The 19160-nt window shown below is 48.4% G+C and overlaps 2 protein-coding genes across 2 annotated transcripts; one reads left to right on the forward strand and one right to left on the reverse strand.

Annotated features, from left to right (window-relative positions):
- The first annotated feature begins 348 nt into the window (after nucleotides 1–348).
- C26H10orf120 (chromosome 26 C10orf120 homolog) lies at nucleotides 349–6674 on the forward strand. The gene is made up of 3 exons (XM_005895089.2): nucleotides 349–548; nucleotides 736–811; nucleotides 2495–6674. The coding sequence occupies exons 1-3, from the start codon at nucleotides 349–351 to the stop codon at nucleotides 3248–3250; spliced, it is 1032 nt and encodes a 343-aa protein (XP_005895151.2). The 3' UTR covers nucleotides 3251–6674.
- A 151-nt stretch (nucleotides 6675–6825) lies between these two features.
- SPADH (spermadhesin family member) lies at nucleotides 6826–14751 on the reverse strand. Its single transcript, XM_005895090.3, has 5 exons — nucleotides 14323–14751; nucleotides 11923–11952; nucleotides 10705–10840; nucleotides 8596–8783; nucleotides 6826–7088 (listed from the first exon to the last, which is right to left on the reverse strand). The coding sequence occupies exons 1-5, from the start codon at nucleotides 14366–14368 to the stop codon at nucleotides 7084–7086; spliced, it is 405 nt and encodes a 134-aa protein (XP_005895152.1). The 5' UTR covers nucleotides 14369–14751; the 3' UTR covers nucleotides 6826–7083.
- Between the last annotated feature and the right edge of the window lie 4409 nt (nucleotides 14752–19160).

The raw sequence follows: 19160 nt of genomic DNA on the forward strand, positions 1-19160 counted from the left end.
AGAGGCAAGCCAATACCAGGGAGAGATTTCAGGTGATGAGTGTTCATCCAGAAAGAGCTGAGCAGTCTTTATGGGCTTATAAGTGGCATTGACATGGTCAGATCGTCTCCCAGCTATACTTCTCTGCCCACTCTATTCCTCTGGACTCCAACATACCGAGACCATGGCAGTGTGTGTCCATTTCACCCCAGGGGATCCTCTGATGCCTAAACTCAGACCTCACAATAGCTGCCACGTAGGCCAGTTATGATGCAAGATGTTTGTGACTGTCATTTGGGTTCTCATTAAAGCTGTCTTAGGAAGAAACTCCAGGCACTGACACCTCCCATCCTAGCCTGGAGCCAGAGTATGATCAGAGAATGGGAGAATGGCTGTCCGAAGATTGGAAAACAGAGGGCTAGAGATTCAAGGGCCCAAGAGAGGATGACTACAGAGGGGAAGTTAAATAAGAATGGAATACCGGTGCGCGTTTTCAATATAAGCGATTCCTTCCTGAATAAAGAGTCCCTGTCCTCCCAAGGGGATGTATGCCCTGCTTCACCACTGGGGTGAGTGTAACTGTGCTTCTGGTCCATTCCCTCCCACCCATGTCAGATTTGAAGCCAAATGGAAGAGCCCGCCCTGTGGCTGTAGAAACCGTGATCACAGAGCATCACCCTTTGTGAGATTTCCCACTCCAAAAGGCAACACTAGGAAGACCATTTCTGAGTTCTAATACACCTCTCTGCCTTCCAGGATATGGACCAAGTTCTACAAGTCAGACCCACGCATCGCCCTCGGGAAATACTCCCCCTTGGAGAAAGAGATCCTAGTAAGTGCTGTGAAATTTATATACAGGGAGGCCCCACGGAATCCAGGCAGTTAGGCTAGGAGAGTCAGAGTTTCAAAAACCACCAGCAACACAGGTGTGAGTCTCCCAAGCAGTGGAGGAGAGTTGGCTGAGTTAACTAGTGGCTTCCATATTTGCCTAGCAAAAGCAAAATACTCTCTTATTACAAAGTCCCAAGCAGGACTGTAACTACAAGTGATAACGAATCACGGAAGCGGCCTCTTCTTGAGCCCTTATCTTGCACTAGTCGCTTTCATATATATTATCTCATGGAGACCTCACAGGGGCCTGTAAGATCAATACAATTCTCTCAGATTCACAGTAGGTGAGAAGGAGAGTCAGATTTGAACCCAGGCTCATCTGTTCCCAAAGATCTACCCTCATTCTCACTATACAGGGTCTCGGGCACCCTCACGGATGGAGGGCAAGGGAGCCACTAGATAATTCTTTCTGTGGGTGTCCTTTGCTCCTGTCCCATTGAGAACTTTTTAAAAATTTTCCATCGTAAATGCTATATTTTTATGTTTTTGTTGTTGTTGAGGTAACATTGATTTAGGACATTATTGTTGAGGCAGTCCGAGAGCAGGTGGGAAAAGAATTTCCAGACACAGAGTACTGCAGAAAGGAGTGCTTTTATTTAAAAAAATAGCAGAGATAAAGTGGGCATTTCGAGGGCAACAGGCTGACAACTCCTGACAAGCCAGGGAGAGTTGACCACTTTCATGAGTTAATAGCCAATTTTTATAGCCTCAAGACAAAGACAGTTCCTACTGGAAGGTTGGCGTTAGGTGATTGGAGTGTGACAGGGTGTTTACTGGAGTGGGCGTCTTTGCCTAACTGGGAATCAGGAAGCTTGTTAGTGATGATCAAGGGGACTTTTGGTAAGGTTACAAAGGGGCTCAGTTAGCTTTGGTTCTGGGCTCTGCTTCTGTGGCCTTGGTACAGGGCCTCACACCTGTGACCTGCAGCAAGACTCAGCAATTACATCAGCGTCTTGTGTACAACACTGGGTTTCATATTTCTCTATGTGCTACATGTGTTCCCCACCAAAATTCAGTTTTCTCCATAACCTTACAGCTCATCTCCTTTACCCTCTTTTCCTTCCCCTCCCCACTCTTCCTTCTCTGGTAACCACTACTCTTGTTTTCTCCCCTTTACTAACTCTTGATGTACCAAACTAAGTGAAGTGAGGTTGCTCAGTCATGTCTGGCTCTTTGCAGCCTGGTGGGCTCCTCCGTCCGTGGGATTCTCCAGGCAAGAATACTGGGGTGGGTTGCCATTTCCTTCTCCAGGAGACCTTCCTGACCCAGGGATCAAACCTGGGTCTCCTGCATTGCAGGCAGACACTTTACCCTCTAAGCCACCAGGGAAGCCCATACTAAGTGAAATAAATCAGACTGAGAAATACAAGTACTGTAGAAATTCACCCACATGTGGATTATAAAAAACTAACCAACAAACAAATGAACACATCAATCCCCTTGAGATTTTAACCACCACCTCTCCCCACTCACCCCCCAGCCCCCTGCCCATTGGCCCTGGAGAAGGGGATGGCAACCTACTGCAGTATTCTTGCCTGGAGCAGAGCCTGGCAGGCTCTAGTCCATGGGGTTGCAAAGAGTCGGACACGACTGATCAACTCACACACCTTTTCCCACTTGTCAGCGTCTAGGTGGCGTTCACACCGTCGCAGCCCGGAGGTTTCTGACTTACAAGCAAGAGGAAGAACGGAAAATGCTCAAGGAACTACAGACGCTGTCTGCAGACTACAAGCAGGCGGTGGACTGTAGAAGGCAACACACCCCTCCTTGTGCCACCTGTGGGTCCCTGGGGAAAATGTGGACGGCCAAGGTGATCGTGTCCCCGGAGGAGTTCAGGATGCCCCGGCGGGAGAGGCTGAACGTCAGCAAGCACATAGAGCGTATGCAGCTGGCGAGAGCCCTGCGGAGCAAGCAGCTGCTACCCTACATCGAAAGGTTTAGGGGCTCATCGCTTCTGCCTTCAGGGGGCCTGGGCCCCATGGCAAGGGCCAGGGCTGGGGAAGGCCAGGATGACGGCAACGCCGACGATGGCAACGATGCGCGTCAAAAGGGGAGAGGCGAGGCGGAGAGCAAAACCTCCAAAAGACAGGAAATTAAAATGAACGTCATTTTCAAGTCAGAAGAACCCCCAAAATGCATAACGTACCATCCAAAAGATCTAAAACCATTCTTCCCTGCAAAGAAAGCAGAAAGGTCCATCACTGGCTTAACAAACAGAAGTCTTTTGCACGTGTCAGAATTTCCTGGCGACCTCATGCTAATGAATCAGGATTTTCTGTCTCGGGGGATCTACCCCAGTTACGCATCACAGGCCACCCGTCTGGAAGAAGAGAATGCCTGGAAAGAGTACATGTGCAAAGTTGCTCCCCATCATTATTAAAGCTTTATTTATCTCCATGGTAACCCAGCCTGCTGGTCCTTCTTACTCCTGCAGCTCTGCCCCAGGTGTCTTTTTCTTTCTTTTCTTTCTTTTTTTTTACTTTTAAAGAACTTTTCATTAAAAAAATTTTTATTTTATATTGTAATGGGGTTGATTAACAATATTTCAGGTGTACAGCAGAGTGATTCAGTCATATATATTAATATTTTTTCGGGCTTCCCTGGTGGCTCAGCTGGTAAAGAATCTGCCTGCAATGAGGGAGACCTGGGTTCGATCCCTGGGTTGGGAAGATCCCCTGGAGAATGGAAAGGCTACCCACTCCAGGATTCTGGCCTGGGAAAGTCCAGGGACTCTCTAGTCCAAGGGGTTGCAAAGAGTCGGACACGACTGAGCGACTTCCACTTCCATGCTCATTTTGGCTTCCCAGCTGGTACAGCGGGAAAGAATCCACCTGCCAGTGCAGAGACAGTCCATGGGATCATACTAAGTCAGACACTTCTGAAGCAGCTGAGCATACACACACACACAGAAAGCAAGTGTAAACTCTGCAAGGCCTTGCAAATCCTTGAAAAGAAGCCCTATTGAGCGTGGATATTGCCGGTGGTAGAATAAGCCATATGTCCAGAAGGGACTCATGGACTGGTTTATATAGTGGGGGAAGGGCAGAGAGAGAAGGGACATTCTGAGATGGGATGCTGGGTTCTCACCTGGACAGTGTGTGGTCTGGGGCTGGGCATCTGTGTGAGAGAGAAGGAAGGTTAGATCTAAAGCACAGATGTGTCCAGCTGGAATCAAAGCTGAAGCAACTTTGAGAAATAGACTCTGGGCCGATGTTTCGCATGATTCCTCTGAGGAGTCACTGTCAACGTCATCATGATCTTTCTGACCCATGGCATTTGGGGACACCCCGATGCATGGCCATTGCCCACATCAGTGTGGCCAAAGGCTTTCTGTCCACATGTCCACGGCCCCTTCTGTGACAGCCAGAGGTCATTATAGCAACATCGCCCAAGACCATCAGTCAGTCTCCCTCAGGCCTATGACAACCCCATGGTCACCCTGGAGGTGTTAGGACTCTGGGCTGTACACGAATGCCTGGGGAGTCTCCGAGGGGCTCTGCTCCAAATAGCCATGCCCTAGCCGGTCCCTAGCATTCCATTTGTCACCTGCCTGCCATCCCCACACCCTTGAATCATCAAGGGGCTTCATGATGAGCTGTTTACCCAGGAATTCTTTTCTCTAGGTAGATGCTAGGGAAAAGCAACATAATACACCAACTGAGGTTAAACAGTGCTGCCCTGGAGAAGGAACTCCCAGGAAGCAATCGACGAGTGCCTCGCAGAGATGGATGAATGCTTCTGCAGAAAATAAAACCTTTCATTGTTCTGTCCTCAGAAGCAGAGCTTTCCTTCTGACCTGAGTGTGTAGCCACTCCTTGGTTTCTGACCCCCCACTCCTCTGGCAGATGGGGTTGGGGGTGGGGCTGCCGGCTCCAGCAGCCAATCTTGCGTCCAAGAGCAGGATCAGAGGCACAAGTTGTGTCCATATTCTTGTGGAGCACCATCCTAGTCTTGAGGAGGTCCTTCTGCTTCTCTCTCTGGCCTTCAAAGCCCTCTCTGCTCTTAACTCCTGATCCCTTCCTTTATCCTCACTTAGCCACAAGCACATGCCCTGCTCACAAGAGACAGGCTGGAGGCTCTAAGGAATCCAGCAGGAGGCAGGGGACATGTCCAGGAAGAACCAGGACCTTCTGTACAGGTTTAACCCTTAACCAAACAGAGCCTTCCCAGAGATAAGGACAGGAAGAGCCCGAAATCTCTGAAAATGGCAAAGGGCCAATGCAGGGAAGTTTTCAGAGCCATCTAACCATCTGAACCCTCGAGAAATTACATAAACCATGGGAAATGCGTGTGTTGTCAATCCCACCTCCTTGAGTTTGCACCCCAGTCTTGATTCTTGACCACACTATTTCAAATTTACAGAAGCAATGTTTGAATAGTCTAAACCCCATTTTGCAGCCATTTGCAAGGCGTTTCATCCTTGGGCACATGAGAGTAACTTAGTGTAGGTCTAGACCCCATGTCAAATCTGGAAGGACAGAGACCCTTCCTCACACAGATGACATCTTCTGTCTCAGCATCTTTTCTGGTCTGTGTTTGGCTTAGCCTACCATTGAGGGAAACGTGACTCCCATGTTAACACTGAAGACTTCCTGGAGAGAAATGTAGAGCCTCATTGGAACGTTGAAAACACAACTCTGACTTTATCAGTCATTCATTCATTTAAGAATTACTAGTAGGACCCTAAATTTCGAGTGCTGCAATGGTACGCACTGAATAAATAAGCAACTGATACTGTATACTTGACTTCCCTGGTGGCTCAGATGGTAAAGAATCTGCCTGCAATGCAGGCGACCCAGGCTCCACTTGTGGGATTGCCAAGAGTCGAATATGCCCGAGTGACTAACAGCCCCTGTATACTTAAATCTCATCGAGATCTACATGAGGCAAGTGAGAGAGGCACAAAGATGCAATGGTAGAGTCAGCCCTTCAGCTGAACCACGATATGCTTCATGGGGCTCCCCGAGCAGCAGACAGATGTGTCTGGAAGGTTGGAAGGATGGACTCCTGGCCAAGGGGACAGTGTGAGCAAAGGCTCAGAGTTGCTCAAAGGTGTGCAGTATCCAAAGCTCAGTGTGTGATGGCTCAGCCCTGAGAGGGGCCGGAGGGGAGAAGACATTAGAAGGGAGGGAAGGTCAGGTGAAGAAGGATTTGATAAAACTCTGCTAAGGTGGGTAAACTCTATGGACTGGTTTTCAACAGGAAGTGAAAAATGGAACCAGATTGTGGTTTGATGCCTATGCTGGATGACGGGGGGGGAACTGGAAAAGATACTAAAATCTACAATATCAACAAAGAAAAATCACCTTCAGAGAACTCACTCGAGGAAGGGAGATTCCAGCGTGACTTTCTGAGTTGACCTCAACAGGATGGTCCACACACACAGATTATTGTGCCTGAGGGAGTTGATGGTTCTCCCCACAAGTTCATGAAAAGACCCCCACACTCCCTCTCCTCTCTGAACAGAAGAAAGGGACACGGAAGCAGCTCCAGGCTTATAAGGGGCTGTGCCATCCCTGTTTTTGACCCTCCTAACTCCTGGTCTGAAAAAATGCAACATCACCCGACTTGATGAGCCTGCAAACCATGTGAACTTTATCTTTTACTCTCTGCAGACCTTTAAAAGGGACTATGATGCAATATAATTGATAGTTGGATGGTGGGAATCAGAAGACATTCAACATATCCTCACCAAAGATTCTATATCCTCAAGCACATTGCTTGAAACTTGGCAGGGAGCCGGGCCAGCGTCTCAAGGCTATGTCTGTAGAGGGTTTCCTTGTGCAGGCGAGGAAAATCATAAATAGACAGAGCTCTTGTCCTGAGATAGACCTCAGACCAATGAGAAGCCCTCTGGGCATAAAGACCTTCAGGAGGGGTTTCAACTACTCTCAGTGATACCTGGGGTTCCAACCCTGTGACACCAGGACTCACAAACTAAAACAAAATCCAGACTCAGGTAAAGAGACATTATTCAAAATGATTATAATGATAAAGAGAAGGAACTAACCACAAGACTGGCAACAATCTAAAGCTCAGTAGTAAGGAATCTTTCTGCAGTTAGGAGACCAGGGGCTGGAAAGGATGGAGGTGACAGGCTGAAAGCAGGTGATCAGAAGATGCTTCTCCTTGTGGGCAGCTGATTCCAGAGGGTCTTCAAGGAATGTTGTTCTCTTTTGCAACGCTTGTCCACTCAGGTCTGAGCAGAGATCACTAAGCTGTGGGATGGAGAACAGGTTAAGTAGAGTTTAAGGAGCATTTTCTTCCAATTGACATGTGGGTGAAATTGCAGTCAATCATTAATGAGGAAAAAATACACTCTTGAGGGACTGTGCTTGGTTTGTTTTAGGTTACATATATATCTGGTCCCATTACTTCATGGCAAATATATGGGGAAACAGTGGAAACAGTGAAAACAGACTTTATTTGGGGGGGCTTAAAAATCACTGCAGATGGTGACTGCAGCCATGAAATTAAAAGACACTTACTCCTTGGAAGAAAAGTTATGACCAACCTAGATAGCATATTGAAAAGCAGAGACTTTACTTTGCCAACAAAGGTCCTTCTAGTCAAGGCTATGATTTTTCCAGTGGTCATGTATGGATGTGAGAGTTGGACTGTGAAGAATACTGAGTGCAGAAAAGTTGATGCTTTTGAACTGTGGTGTTGGAGAAAACTTGAGAGTCACTTGGACTGCAAGGAGATCCAACCAGTCCATCCTGAAGGAGATCAGTCCTGAATGTTCATTGGAAGGACTGATGCTGAAGCTGAACTCCAATACTTAGGCCACCTGATGCGAAGAACTAACTGATGCTGGGAAAGATTGAAGGTGGGAGGAGAGGGGGACGACAGAGGATGGGACGGCTAGATGGCATCACTGACTCAATGGACATGAGTTTGAGTAAATTCCGGGCATTGGTGATAGACAGGGAGGCCTGGCATGCTGCAGTCCATGGGGTCGCAGAGTCGGACATGACTGAGTGACTGAACTGAACTGACTGATATATGCCTGCTGCTGCTGCTAAGTCGCTTCAGTCGTGTCCGACTCTGTGTGACCCCATAGATGGCAGCCCACCAGGCTCTGCCGTCCCTGGGATTCTCCAGGCAAGAACACTGGAGCGGGTTGCCATTTTCTTCTCCAATGCATGAAAGTGAAAGTGAAGTCGATCAGTCGTGTCTGACTCTTCACAACCCCATGGACTGCAGCCTATCAGGTTCCTCCATCCATGGGATTTTCCAGGCAAGAGTACTGGAGTGGGTTGCCATTGCCTTCTCCAGATATATGCCTAAAGGATTTTAATATGATCAGGAAGGGAAATTTTATATTTGAGAGGAAATGATCATCTTGTTTAGATGTAAAATAAAACTTGTAAAAGAATTTTCATGTCAGATCTTCACAACTGCAAGATCTGTGGATGCAGAAAGGCTGTCATAGAACTGGTGGATCTTTCTGGAGAAGGAAATGGCTACCCACTCCAGTGTTCTTGCCTGGAGAATCCCATGGACAGAGGAGCCTGGCAGGCTACTGTCTATGGGGTCGCAAGAGTCAGACATGACTGAGCGACTTTCACTTTCACTTCACTTCACTAGGTCACACTGCCTCTGGCTCATCTGCTGACAATGGAGTTTATTTCAACAATCATATAAATACCACACGCCCAACTTCCCTGTACCATGCACAGAGAAGGAGGACTTATCAGCAGGTGCCTGCCTCCTTTTACCTACCTTGTGGATCCTGAAAGTATAACACTTCATAGAAAGAAGCTGGGTGCTCAGGCTCTCTGATGTACTTGACAGTCATGATACTGCCAGAAGATCTATAATCCATGAGTGAACCTTCACAAATCTTCCCTAAGACAGGAGATCCTGGCAGCCCATCTATAATCTCCAGAGACTCTTTATTACAGTTGAGTCTGTTGGAGCAGAAAGAAGGGCAGGCATCAGCCTTTGGAATCATGGTCCCTCCGGCAGGCAGCCTCCCCAGTCTAGACCCAATGCAATCACAGAGCTTTGCTCACCAGACTTCCCAGGCATGGTGCCCACAGGGAAGGAGACTCACCCTTCTGGAGGAGGGGATGGTGGTCACCCAGGACCCTCCCCACACCAGGGCTGCAGGTGACTCCTTGCCTCCTGAGCAGCCCCACTGATGGGGCTCAGGGAAGCCCACCCAGGACTCTGGGATCAGGAGCCACTGGAGGGAATAGTACAGTCAACCCTGAGGACTGTTTCCTTGGGCAACAAGAACGGAGTCAGTTGAGGCCCAGACATGCGTGTGTGATGCCACTCCTGCTTCACCTTCTGCACCCCTGGCACAAGGAACCCAGGACCCCCTATTAGCCTCCAGGATCTACAGAGGCGAGAGGGGTGTCCAGCTCTCCCTGCTGTGGGCAAAGTGCACACTCGGGGTGTCACACTCCTGCTGAGGTCTCTGTCTCCTCCTGCTGCCCATCAGACCTCACCCCACCCTGTCTTCCTCTCTCAGCCACCAGCGTGTGTCCCAGCCAGGAGCGAGGTTGGAGCCTCTCTGGGCTAAAACGAGACACGGAAGGGACATCTCACGAGGACACACACTCAGCTCCCTCTGTACTAGCTCACTCTTGGACAGACTGATTCTTCCCGGTCCCAAGGACAGTCATATACAAAACTGGCCTGAAGAGGGTCAAAGGAACAATAATGAAAATTTTAAGAATAATCTACCCCTCTGATCCTAACAGAAATGGTGATGTAGGAAACGCCTGCTTCCTTCAGCCCTGGTGTGTGGTTTCGGTAGATGGTCTGAGCCCTGCTGTGAGGCAGGCATTGCCAGGTTGTCCTCACACAGAGCAGCTCCTCCATCTAGTGGAGACCTGACCCTGTGGAAGGTCTGGAGGGACAGGGCCCTCAGTCACAAGATAACATCACCTGTCTCAGCCACCACTGTGGACGATACATCACTTGGTCTGCAATTGGTGGCAATGTGGCCCCTGTGTTAATATCTGTGAAGAGTAACCTTCTATAGAAGTGCTACAACTTATTGCTACCTTGACAGTGCTTTCTGTTGCAGTATTATTCATCCTGTCTTTTAATTGTTCATTCAGTCTTTCATTCATCCACTCAGTCACTAGTTAGAAAACATTTCTTAACCGCCAAAAATAAGACTCCCTTTCTTGTAGGCACAAACTCAGACATGGGCAGGAATGGTGCGTGCATCATCGCTCAGTCATGTCACTCAACTCTTTGAGACCCTATGGACTGTGGCCCATCAGGCTCCTCTATCCGTGGGATTCTCCAGGCAAGAATATTGAAATGGGATGCCAGTCCCTTCTCCAGGGGATCTTCCCAAAGCAGGTAATATATGGAGCACAAATCCGAGAAATATCTGCCCAGCTGTGGACAGAGTCAGAGCAGGGGTTTCATGTGTGATGGAAAAGTTCTTCCAGTGAACTCGTGAACTAGGAAATGAGGACCCTAAGCAGCAGGTGGTGAGTCTGGGAGAGGTGGAAGGTGCCTTTCAGGCAGAGGGGACAGTGTGAGCAAAGGCTTAGAGCTGCCCAACAGTATGATGGGTCCACAGCTCAGTGTGTGCTGGCTCAGCTCAGAGAGGGGACAGAGGGGAGAAGAGGTTAGAAGGGAGGGGAGGTCGGGGTCCCCTGGAGGGATCTGAAAGCCATGCAAGGAGGGTCAGCTCTATGCAGAGGGCAGGGGGCCATGCAGGGTCATCAGCAGGAGTGAGCTGGAGTCATGATGTGTCTGGATGTGTGTGCTTGGTGGTGCAGGGGGAACGGGAAGGGGCAAAGAGGGACACCTTCCCATAAAACCACACCATCAGCAAAGAACACTCAACTGAGTACTTACTGGAGATATTGGATAGACACCCTAACATGGTACTCTGGTGGCATCTGGATAGTCCAGACACAGTTTGTTTTCGGTCCGTAATAGGTGGCGATCACTCCAGACTCCTCTTTGAGGATTCCCCCACAGTTAGTATTCCCTATAACAGAAGAAAGGATTCCAGTCTCCCAGAAGGTGCACCAGGCTGCTGGGCTCTGTGCCACCCCTCGCCCACCCCACTGCAGGTGGTCCTGACTCCCACTCCCCAATCACAAACAGACATCCACCATGCAGTCTGAGCATCCAGGAAAATGTGGTTTTCAAGGTTTTACTCTTTTCAGAATTTTAAAGAGATCCATACCCTTTACTGCAGTTTGTTTTGATCCCTGAAAAATATAAGAGTTTAACACCTTGTCAGCAAAACATTGTTTGTCAAGTGAAAGTGCAAGTCGCTCAGACGTGTCCGACTCTTTGCGACCCCATGGGCTATACAGTCCATGGAATTCTCCAGGCCAGAATACTGGAGTGGGTAGCTGTTCCCTTCTCCAGGGGCTCTTCCCAACCTAGGAATCAACCCAGGTATCCCACATTACAGGCATATTCTTTACCAGCTGAACCGCCAGAGAAGCCCATTGTTTGCAAAGTGAAGATAAAATAGCACTTTCGTCATTGGTGTTTTGATCAAATGAGTTCAAGTTTTACCTGGACCTGAAAATCACTAAGGAAATCAGTCAATCATCGATTGATCAATCATCAGTCACTCAATCATCTATCAGCCCCCACATCAGGGGGCAAGCTTTCTCTTTGCCCAGCACCCCCCTGATGCCAAAGCACCCTCTGCCTGGAGGCTCTCATATCTGACATTGGACATGGTGATGCCCCTCAGCCCTCCAGGCTCCAGCCACTGAAGGTGGCTCCATAGTCCTGGGACACCTGCGCTGTGGAGAGGTGGTCCCATTCCTGCCTCATGAGGCTGTGCAGGCAGGAGGGCAGGGGAAGCTCCTGGGTTGTGGAGGTGAGGAGGGGAGGGAGAAGGAACAAGGTGGGAGTCGTAGGAGGTCAGGTTATGGGACCCCAGGGATTTTTAAGACCAAGGCTGACGGTCAGCTCCGGAAACGCCAAGTTCCTTTAACCAAAAGGTAAACGACACCAGTGTTTCCAGGACAGGCATCTGAACTGAAGCCCTAAAGCACTGCTCCCCGTGAGGAGCATAAAGTGGTAAAGCATTAAGACGGTACTTACGGGGGAGCCAGTCCATTGAATCCACTGTGGCTGGAAAGACATCAAAAGAGAACAACAAATGAAAAGCTGGAAGTTACTGAAGTGTCAAGGCTATATAGCACATACAGTGAGCACCCTGTGAGGAGGGGCTGTGTTTCCAGGGATCGTGCTGGGCACACAATACTTGGCTGCCCTCATCCTCGGAAGAGCTGGGTCCTGCAGGGACAGAGCAGGAAGGAAGTCTGGCGCTCAGCCATCAGGACTCGCTTATTCAGCTGTGACTGTCTGTTTCTCAGGCCCACTCAGTGAAAATGAATGTTCTGGTTCTGGAGCCACAGTCAGACAAGTCAGCTCTCAGGAGGCTGAGTGGCTTCTCCAGTTAACCTGGGAGTTTCTGCTCAGCAGGTTGAACCTGCTGTTTCCTAGGAAACCTCTCAGTCCCGGGCCAAACAGAACAGAGGGGCACTCAAAAATAACTTGAGTATTTTTTGTAATTCTTCAATGAGACCAATGATGAATTTGCTTTTGGTGTAAATACATGGAATAAAAATCTCAGCTGAGAAGAAATAAGAATTCTTAATTTATGCAAGTTTCACCATATCAGGGAACTGAGGCAGTGACCTGACAGCAATCACTGTTTCCTCTGGTGTTGTGGCTTGTAGTTTATCCTCAGGGCGTGACAAGTGGGCACAGCCAGCTCAGGAAACAGACTGGGGCCCAGTGCGCCTCGGGTGAGAGCTGGGTGGCTTTAGACAAGGTATTTATTCTCACAAACCTCAGTCCATGCACCTGTAAACTGGAAATTTAATAGTAACAGCCTCCTTGGTTCCAGAGGACAGTTCACGTGCACACAGCTCGGTGCCCATCCCAGAGAGGCTGTCCACTATGCTCCCTGCCACTGGCAACCTCCCACCACATTCCTTTCCCATAGACACTGCTTTCCTCAGTAGATTGAAATCAACAAGCGCTCTGGAAGCTATGTGACCATAGATGTCAACCAGGACACTGGGGTCCATCTCCAGCTGCCCGTCCTGAGTACCGAAGTGGCACAGGGTTGGGGGCCACAAAGGAAACCTCCCCACCCTGGAGCGTCCGTCTAGTCTGCTCTGGAAAATACAAATCGAGGTTTCTCTGAAAGCAGATCTCAAGGGCAGAATCACACAACTTCCCACCACGGACCTGCACATACAGTGACCTCCTCTGATCTAGAATCTAAGGTCCTGGCTTTGAAGCAGGGGAACAAGCAGCCCCTTGGAGGAGTTCAGGACACGTCACCCCAAAACATGCCATCCTGATCTGTTGATTTGAACTGATGGCTCTTGAGAAACAGCAGATGCAGGAAGGGCTCTGATGGACCTGTTTCTACCTATAAGCTGCCCACAAAGTGTCCCAGGAGCAGGGCTCCCCTTCCCCACCCCCCACAGCCCCAGACCAGGGAGATGGGAAGGTCCTGATCACAGGAGACAGGGATAAATGCTGAGAAGGATCTGTGCCCACACACTGACAGCACAAGCCCAAGCTGTCCACTCGGCTCCTGGTCATGAGCACAGTAGCCTGCAGAGGAGCAGGGGAGGAGAGTGTGGGTCGATGAAAGAGGAGCTGGAGCAGAAAAGCACAGAGAAGGGGGCGGGACAGAGTAAGACCCACAGAGAGCGAGGAGGAAGGAGACAGAGAGAGCGAGGAGGAAGGAGACAGAAAGAGCAAGGAGGAAGGAGACAGGCTTCCCTGAAGGCACGGCCATCTCTTCTTTCCCTCCAGCACCAAGAATCTTCGTGGGTCCCTCCATGTTCAGTGCAGGCCCAGTACACAGCCCCCCTGCAGGGCTAAGACTCCCCCCACCCCCATCCCCACTCCCCTCGTAGGACATCCTCAGCCTTGCTGGGAGCTGCTGCTCCTGCCGGTCATCCCAGAGCTTGTGTTGCTGCCACGTCTCCATCCCGGGGGCAGAGGCAGAGCAGCCCACCTGTCCTGGGGCTTCTGCAGGGGCCCCCACTTCCCCTTGGATGCCACCATCCAATCAGGTCCAGCCAGGGTCCCACCTACAACACTCACACCATCACACTTCCAAGACCCCTGCAAAGCTGACCACGTCTGGTTCACCTCCTCCAGGTCTGGGCTGAGGGCTGGCTGTCCCACAGGGCATCCCAGGGGACATTGGCTAAAGCAGAGGGGTCCCAGGGAATGCATACCAGAACAAGGATGGACAGCCCAGAAAATGTTTTAAAATCACTGTATACTCAGCCGTGGGTCATGACCATCCTGCTGGACACTCCTCCTCCAGGCCAGGCTAAGGGTGGCATCTCCTTGGAGGAGGGCAGCTTGCAGACCCTCTTCTTGGGCAACAAGTAAACTGCACAGACTCTCTAGGTTGAACAGGAAGCAGAGAGGCCCCAGGGTCAAGGGGCTGGGGGCCAGGCTTACCTGTGCTGAGCAGCAAGGCCCAAGGGATGACGCTGGACAGCTTCATCTTCACAGCCTGGCACCAGCCTCAGCACTGAGCCCGGCCCCGGAGGCCTGGGGCTATATACACACAGCAGCTGACACCTGACCTCCTCCTCCCCTGGAGCCCAGCCCCGCAGGGCTGCGGGAGTCCCCAGTTCTCTAGGAGAAGCGGGCTGCCTGCTGCTTTCTCTGTGTCTTTGTCACACACTTTCTGTGCCTTTATCCCCTGGGAAATAATGACCAATTTCTTTTCTTCCTCTCCTCTTCCTGCGGTCCTAGATAATAGGTGACACAGACCAATGGCCACACAGAACTCTTATTTGGGAGCCCTCCTGTCTGAGGTTAAGCTTCAGCATGTTCACCTCCAGTGACTTGCATAAGCCTCACAACACCTTGGACAGGAGAGGACCTGAGACCCAGAGAGGCCAAGGGACTTGCCCACATTCCAGGGCACCAGTGGCAGAAGCAGGACCAGTCTGACGTCCCAGCTGCCTGGTCTTAAGAGCCCTCCTGTGTCACTCAGGGCAAAGGCAGGTAAACAGCCCCATGTCTGCTCCAGGTGCACGTGTCACAATTGGTGGGGCAGCCAGAGTACATGTCAGCCTGCGTGTGGTGTGTCCACAAGGGAGAAAGGTAGGCACATGTTGGCATTTATTCTATGTTTATACCAACACCCACATGGCTCTGATAGTGAGGTATTACAGTTATGAGAACCCAGAAGAGCTCCTTGTTGAAAACATGTAGCGGATTCCTAACATGTTCCATCCAAGTTTACTTTATAAGGAAACTTTATAAGGAAACTTTATAAGTACTTTATAAGTCAACTTTCTACTACCTATTTATCCAAGGAAATGAAAATATGGCCACACAGAACATTATTCATGAATATTCATAGCTTCATTATTTGTAACAGAGAGTGGTTAAAAACCCAAATGTCCATTCATTGTTGAATGCATAAATAAAACACAGTCTGTTTGTATAATGGAAGTCATTCGACCATTTAAAGGAACACAAGCCCAATTGTCTTTCAAGGAGCATTAGCAACTACACACCAACCAGGAGAACGCTATGTCCATTTTCCTGACCTTAAAAACTCTGCATTTTACTAAATCTTTCAAAATTCCATGCTGATTAGAAATGCTTAAAATAATATCTTTTTAAAAATATGCATTTCTCCAACTGCCAGTAGGGTTGGCTGCTTTTCCAGTGGGGATGTAGCTTAGTGGCAGAGTGTGTGCTTAGCATGCATGAGGTCCTGGGTTCAATCCTGGGCACCTCCAGCTTTCTTGGAGGGGGGGTGGTGTGGAATTTGTTTTGGGTTCTAAATCAGTACTAGACGCATCCTCATTTGCTAAGAACGCCCACCGCTTGCCCACTTTTTTAGTTCATTTTGAGTTTCCCTGGTGGCTCAGACAGTAAAAGCGTCTGCTCGCAATGTGGGAGATCCGGGTTCAATCCCTGGGTCAGGAAGATCCCCTGGAGAAGGAAATGGCAACCCACTCTAGTACTCTTGCCTGGAAAATTCTGTGGATGAAGGAACCTTGTAGGCTACTGTCCATTGGATCAAAAAGAGTTAGATATGACTGAGTGACTTGGGCTGGAAGAAGCACAAGCTGGAATCAAGATTGCCGGGAGAAATATCAATAACCTCAGATATGCAGATGACACCACCCTTGTGGTAGAAAGTGAAGAGGAACTAAAAAGCCTCTTGATGAAAGTGAAAGAGGAGAGTGAAAAAGTTGGCTTAAAGCTCAACATTCAGAAAACTAAGATCATGGCATCTGGTCCCATCACTTCATGGGATATAGATGGGGAAACAGTGGAAAGTGTCAGACTTTATTTTGGGGGGCTCCAAAATCACTGCAGATGGTGACTGCAGCCATGAAATTAAAAGACGCTTACTCCTTGGAAGCAAAGTTATGACCAACCTAGATAGCATATTCAAAAACAGAGACATTACTTTGCCAACAAAGGTCCGTCTAGTCAAGGCTATGGTTTTTCCTGTGGTCATGTATGGATGTGAGAGTTGGACTATAAAGAAAGATGAGTGCAGAAGAATTGATGCTTTTGAACTGTGGTGTTGGAGAAGACTCTTGAGAGTCCCTTGGACTGCAAGGAGATCCAACCAGTCCATTCTGAAGGAGATCAGCCCTGAGATTTCTTTGGAAGGAATGATGCTAAAGCTGAAACTCCAGTACTTTGGCCACCTCATGCAAAGAGTTGACTCATTGGAAAAGACTCTGATGCTGGGAGGGATTGGGGGCAGGAGGAGAAGGGGGTGACAGAGGATGAGATGGCTGGATGGCATCACTGACTCGATGGATGTGAGTCTGAGTGAACTCCGGGAGTTGGTGATGGACAGGGAGGCCTGGCGTGCTGCGATTCATGGGGTTGCAAAGAGTCGAACACGACTGAGCGACTGAACTGAACTGAACTGAGTGACTTTACTTTCACTTTCCAATGTTTCTAGTCCAACACCAGTTCTTTTGAGAAATGCCTGTTTGTGCATATCTTTGGGCCAGTTTTCTGTTATTGTTGCATTACTCATTTCTCTTTATGGGTGGTAGAAACTTCCTGTTCTTTTTAAGTCATGTCTTTCTTTACAGAAACCCTAATGGGTTCCCAGTGGAAGGGACATTCTACCTCAAGCAGAGCACAGAGAAGTTGCCTGAGCTATCTGGTCACTCAAGCTCTTCTGGCTAATGAATGGAGGAGGAGGAGGCTCACTGGACAGGGTCTCCCTCTCAGAAAACAATGCTGGTTATGCTCCAGTGGTTAAGTGCCCTGGTTGTTATTTCTATAAAGTGAAGTCGCTCAGTCGTGTCTGACTGTTTGCGACCCAATAAACGGAAGCCTACCAAGCTATGTGATCCATGGCATTTTCCAGGCAAGAATACTGGAGTGGGCTGCCATTTCCTTCTCCAGGAGATCTTCCTAACCCAGGGATTGAACCCGGGTCTCCTGCATTGCAGACAGACGCTTTACCATCTGAGCCACTAGGGAAGCCCAAAATGCAATAATTCCGTACAGTTCTCCTTCCATCTAGAATCTCCCTTGCCTTATCGTTCCCTGTTACCCCTGGCAGTCCCCTACATATAGAATACTCCCTGGCCATGATCTGTGGACAGAACAAGGAGCACCCCGTGGCTGTAAATGTCTGGATGGAGGGAATGCAGGAGCTATGGGAGGAAGGCAGTTGCTTGTCTTCCATCCCAGCCCAAGCATCCTACCTTCAGTCCCCGCGTGTCTGGTTTGCTGTCCTGCCCCTCAGCGTCCATGCAGGTTTGTGATTGCCTGGGGGGGAAGGAAACACAGTCCCATATCCAGGGACACTCAGGAATCAAAGTCTGAGCTCTATTTGGATAGCCAACTGTCCTTCCGCCACTCGTCCAGTTGTCTCCCACTGTGCCAATAATGGGTGAGTGCGTGCTCAGTCGCTTCAGTCAAGTCCTACTCTACAGCCCGCCGGGCTCCTCTGTCCTTTGGATTCTCCAGGCAAGAACACTGGAGTGGGTTGCCATGCCCTGCTCCAGGGGATCTTCCCGACCCAAGGATAGAACCTGCTTCTCCCGAGACTCCCTTATTGTAGGTGGATTCTTTATCACTGAGCCACCAGGGAAGCCCTTGTTACCAGGTTAATTGGTTAATTACCAAAGCTTTATAATAATCCTTCATGGATAATAGTTGCTATTTCCCCTTTGTATGTGTGATTTCAGTTCCTTTTCAAAATTGCCCTATTTTGGAACTTTCATTCTTCTGTATGAGTTTTGGATTGTCTTAATGGCAACCCACTCCAGTACTCTTGCCTGGAAAATCCCACGGATGGAGGAGCCTGGTGGGCTACAGACCACGGGGCCACGAGTCGGACATGACTGAGCAACTTCACTTTCTTTCACTTTATCAAGTTCTAGGAAAGTTGATTTTAATTTAAAGTGCATTAAATTAATAGATGTGTTGGGCAGAATTGGCATTTTTATGATCTGAGGCTTTTGAACCTGTAACACTTGTGTTTCTCCATTTCATCACATTTTCTAGGCTTTCAGTATCATTTAGAAGTTTTTTCCATAGAAACCTGATACACCTAATCGGTTATTACCGTTGGAAACATTACTGTTTTTCACATATTGATCCAGCAATCTTAATCTTAGCATTAGTTTCTATCAATTGACTTCAGATAATTTTTTAAAATTTTCTATGTGTACCATATTGGCTGAAAATAAGATTAGTTTTATTACTTTTTTGCCAATTATTACAATGTTAACCCCTTTTTCTTACAGAGAAAAATGATAAAATGACCAGAGTCTCCTAACCAATGCTGATTAAATGTGATGGTTATCATTCTGCCTTACTCTTACTTTAATGGGATTACTTCTGAAGCCTCACCATAAATTAGAGGTCTGATGGACATTTTTTTATACTTACGCTTTAAGGCATTTAGCTTGTTCCCTTCAATAAGATTCTAAGAGCTCTTTTACATCATTAATGCCTATTGAGTTTTGCTGGATTTGTTTCTGAATCCAGGAAGCAGTAATACAGACTTTAGTGCTTATTCTGTTAAACTCAAAAATTACATGAGTAGATTTTCTGATTTTGAATTATCTTTGCATCTTTGAGATAAATTATTATTTTAAAAAATATTTTTTAACAATACTCAATTCAATTTCCTAAAATTATATCCTATTCTATTTCATTTTGTCTTGTTTTCATCTGTATTCTTAAATTCCATTGCCTAAAGTTTCTTTTACTGTCTGTCCTTGCCCATAACTCATATCAGATTATAGTTATATCACTTCAGTTCAGTCACTCAGTCCTGTCCG

Source organism: Bos mutus, chromosome 26, assembly GCF_027580195.1.
Source record: "Bos mutus isolate GX-2022 chromosome 26, NWIPB_WYAK_1.1, whole genome shotgun sequence".
Lineage (NCBI taxonomy): Eukaryota > Metazoa > Chordata > Mammalia > Artiodactyla > Bovidae > Bos > Bos mutus.

Bases quoted from the DNA above. Each gene is read 5' to 3' on its own strand.
- C26H10orf120 (XM_005895089.2), top strand. From the start codon at position 349: ATGATCAGAGAATGGGAGAATGGCTGTCCGAAGATTGGAAAACAGAGG. The intron at 549-735 runs GTGAGTGTAACT...TCTGCCTTCCAG, and splicing joins TGCCCTGCTTCACCACTGGG to GATATGGACCAAGTTCTACA. The intron at 812-2,494 runs GTAAGTGCTGTG...CCCACTTGTCAG, and splicing joins CCTTGGAGAAAGAGATCCTA to CGTCTAGGTGGCGTTCACAC.
- SPADH (XM_005895090.3), bottom strand. From the start codon at position 14,368: ATGAAGCTGTCCAGCGTCATCCCTTGGGCCTTGCTGCTCAGCACAG. The intron at 10,841-11,922 runs GTAAGTACCGTC...CTTCTGTTATAG, and splicing joins TTCAATGGACTGGCTCCCCC to GGAATACTAACTGTGGGGGA. The intron at 8,784-10,704 runs GTAAGTACTCAG...CTGCTCCAACAG, and splicing joins GTGTCTATCCAATATCTCCA to ACTCAACTGTAATAAAGAGT.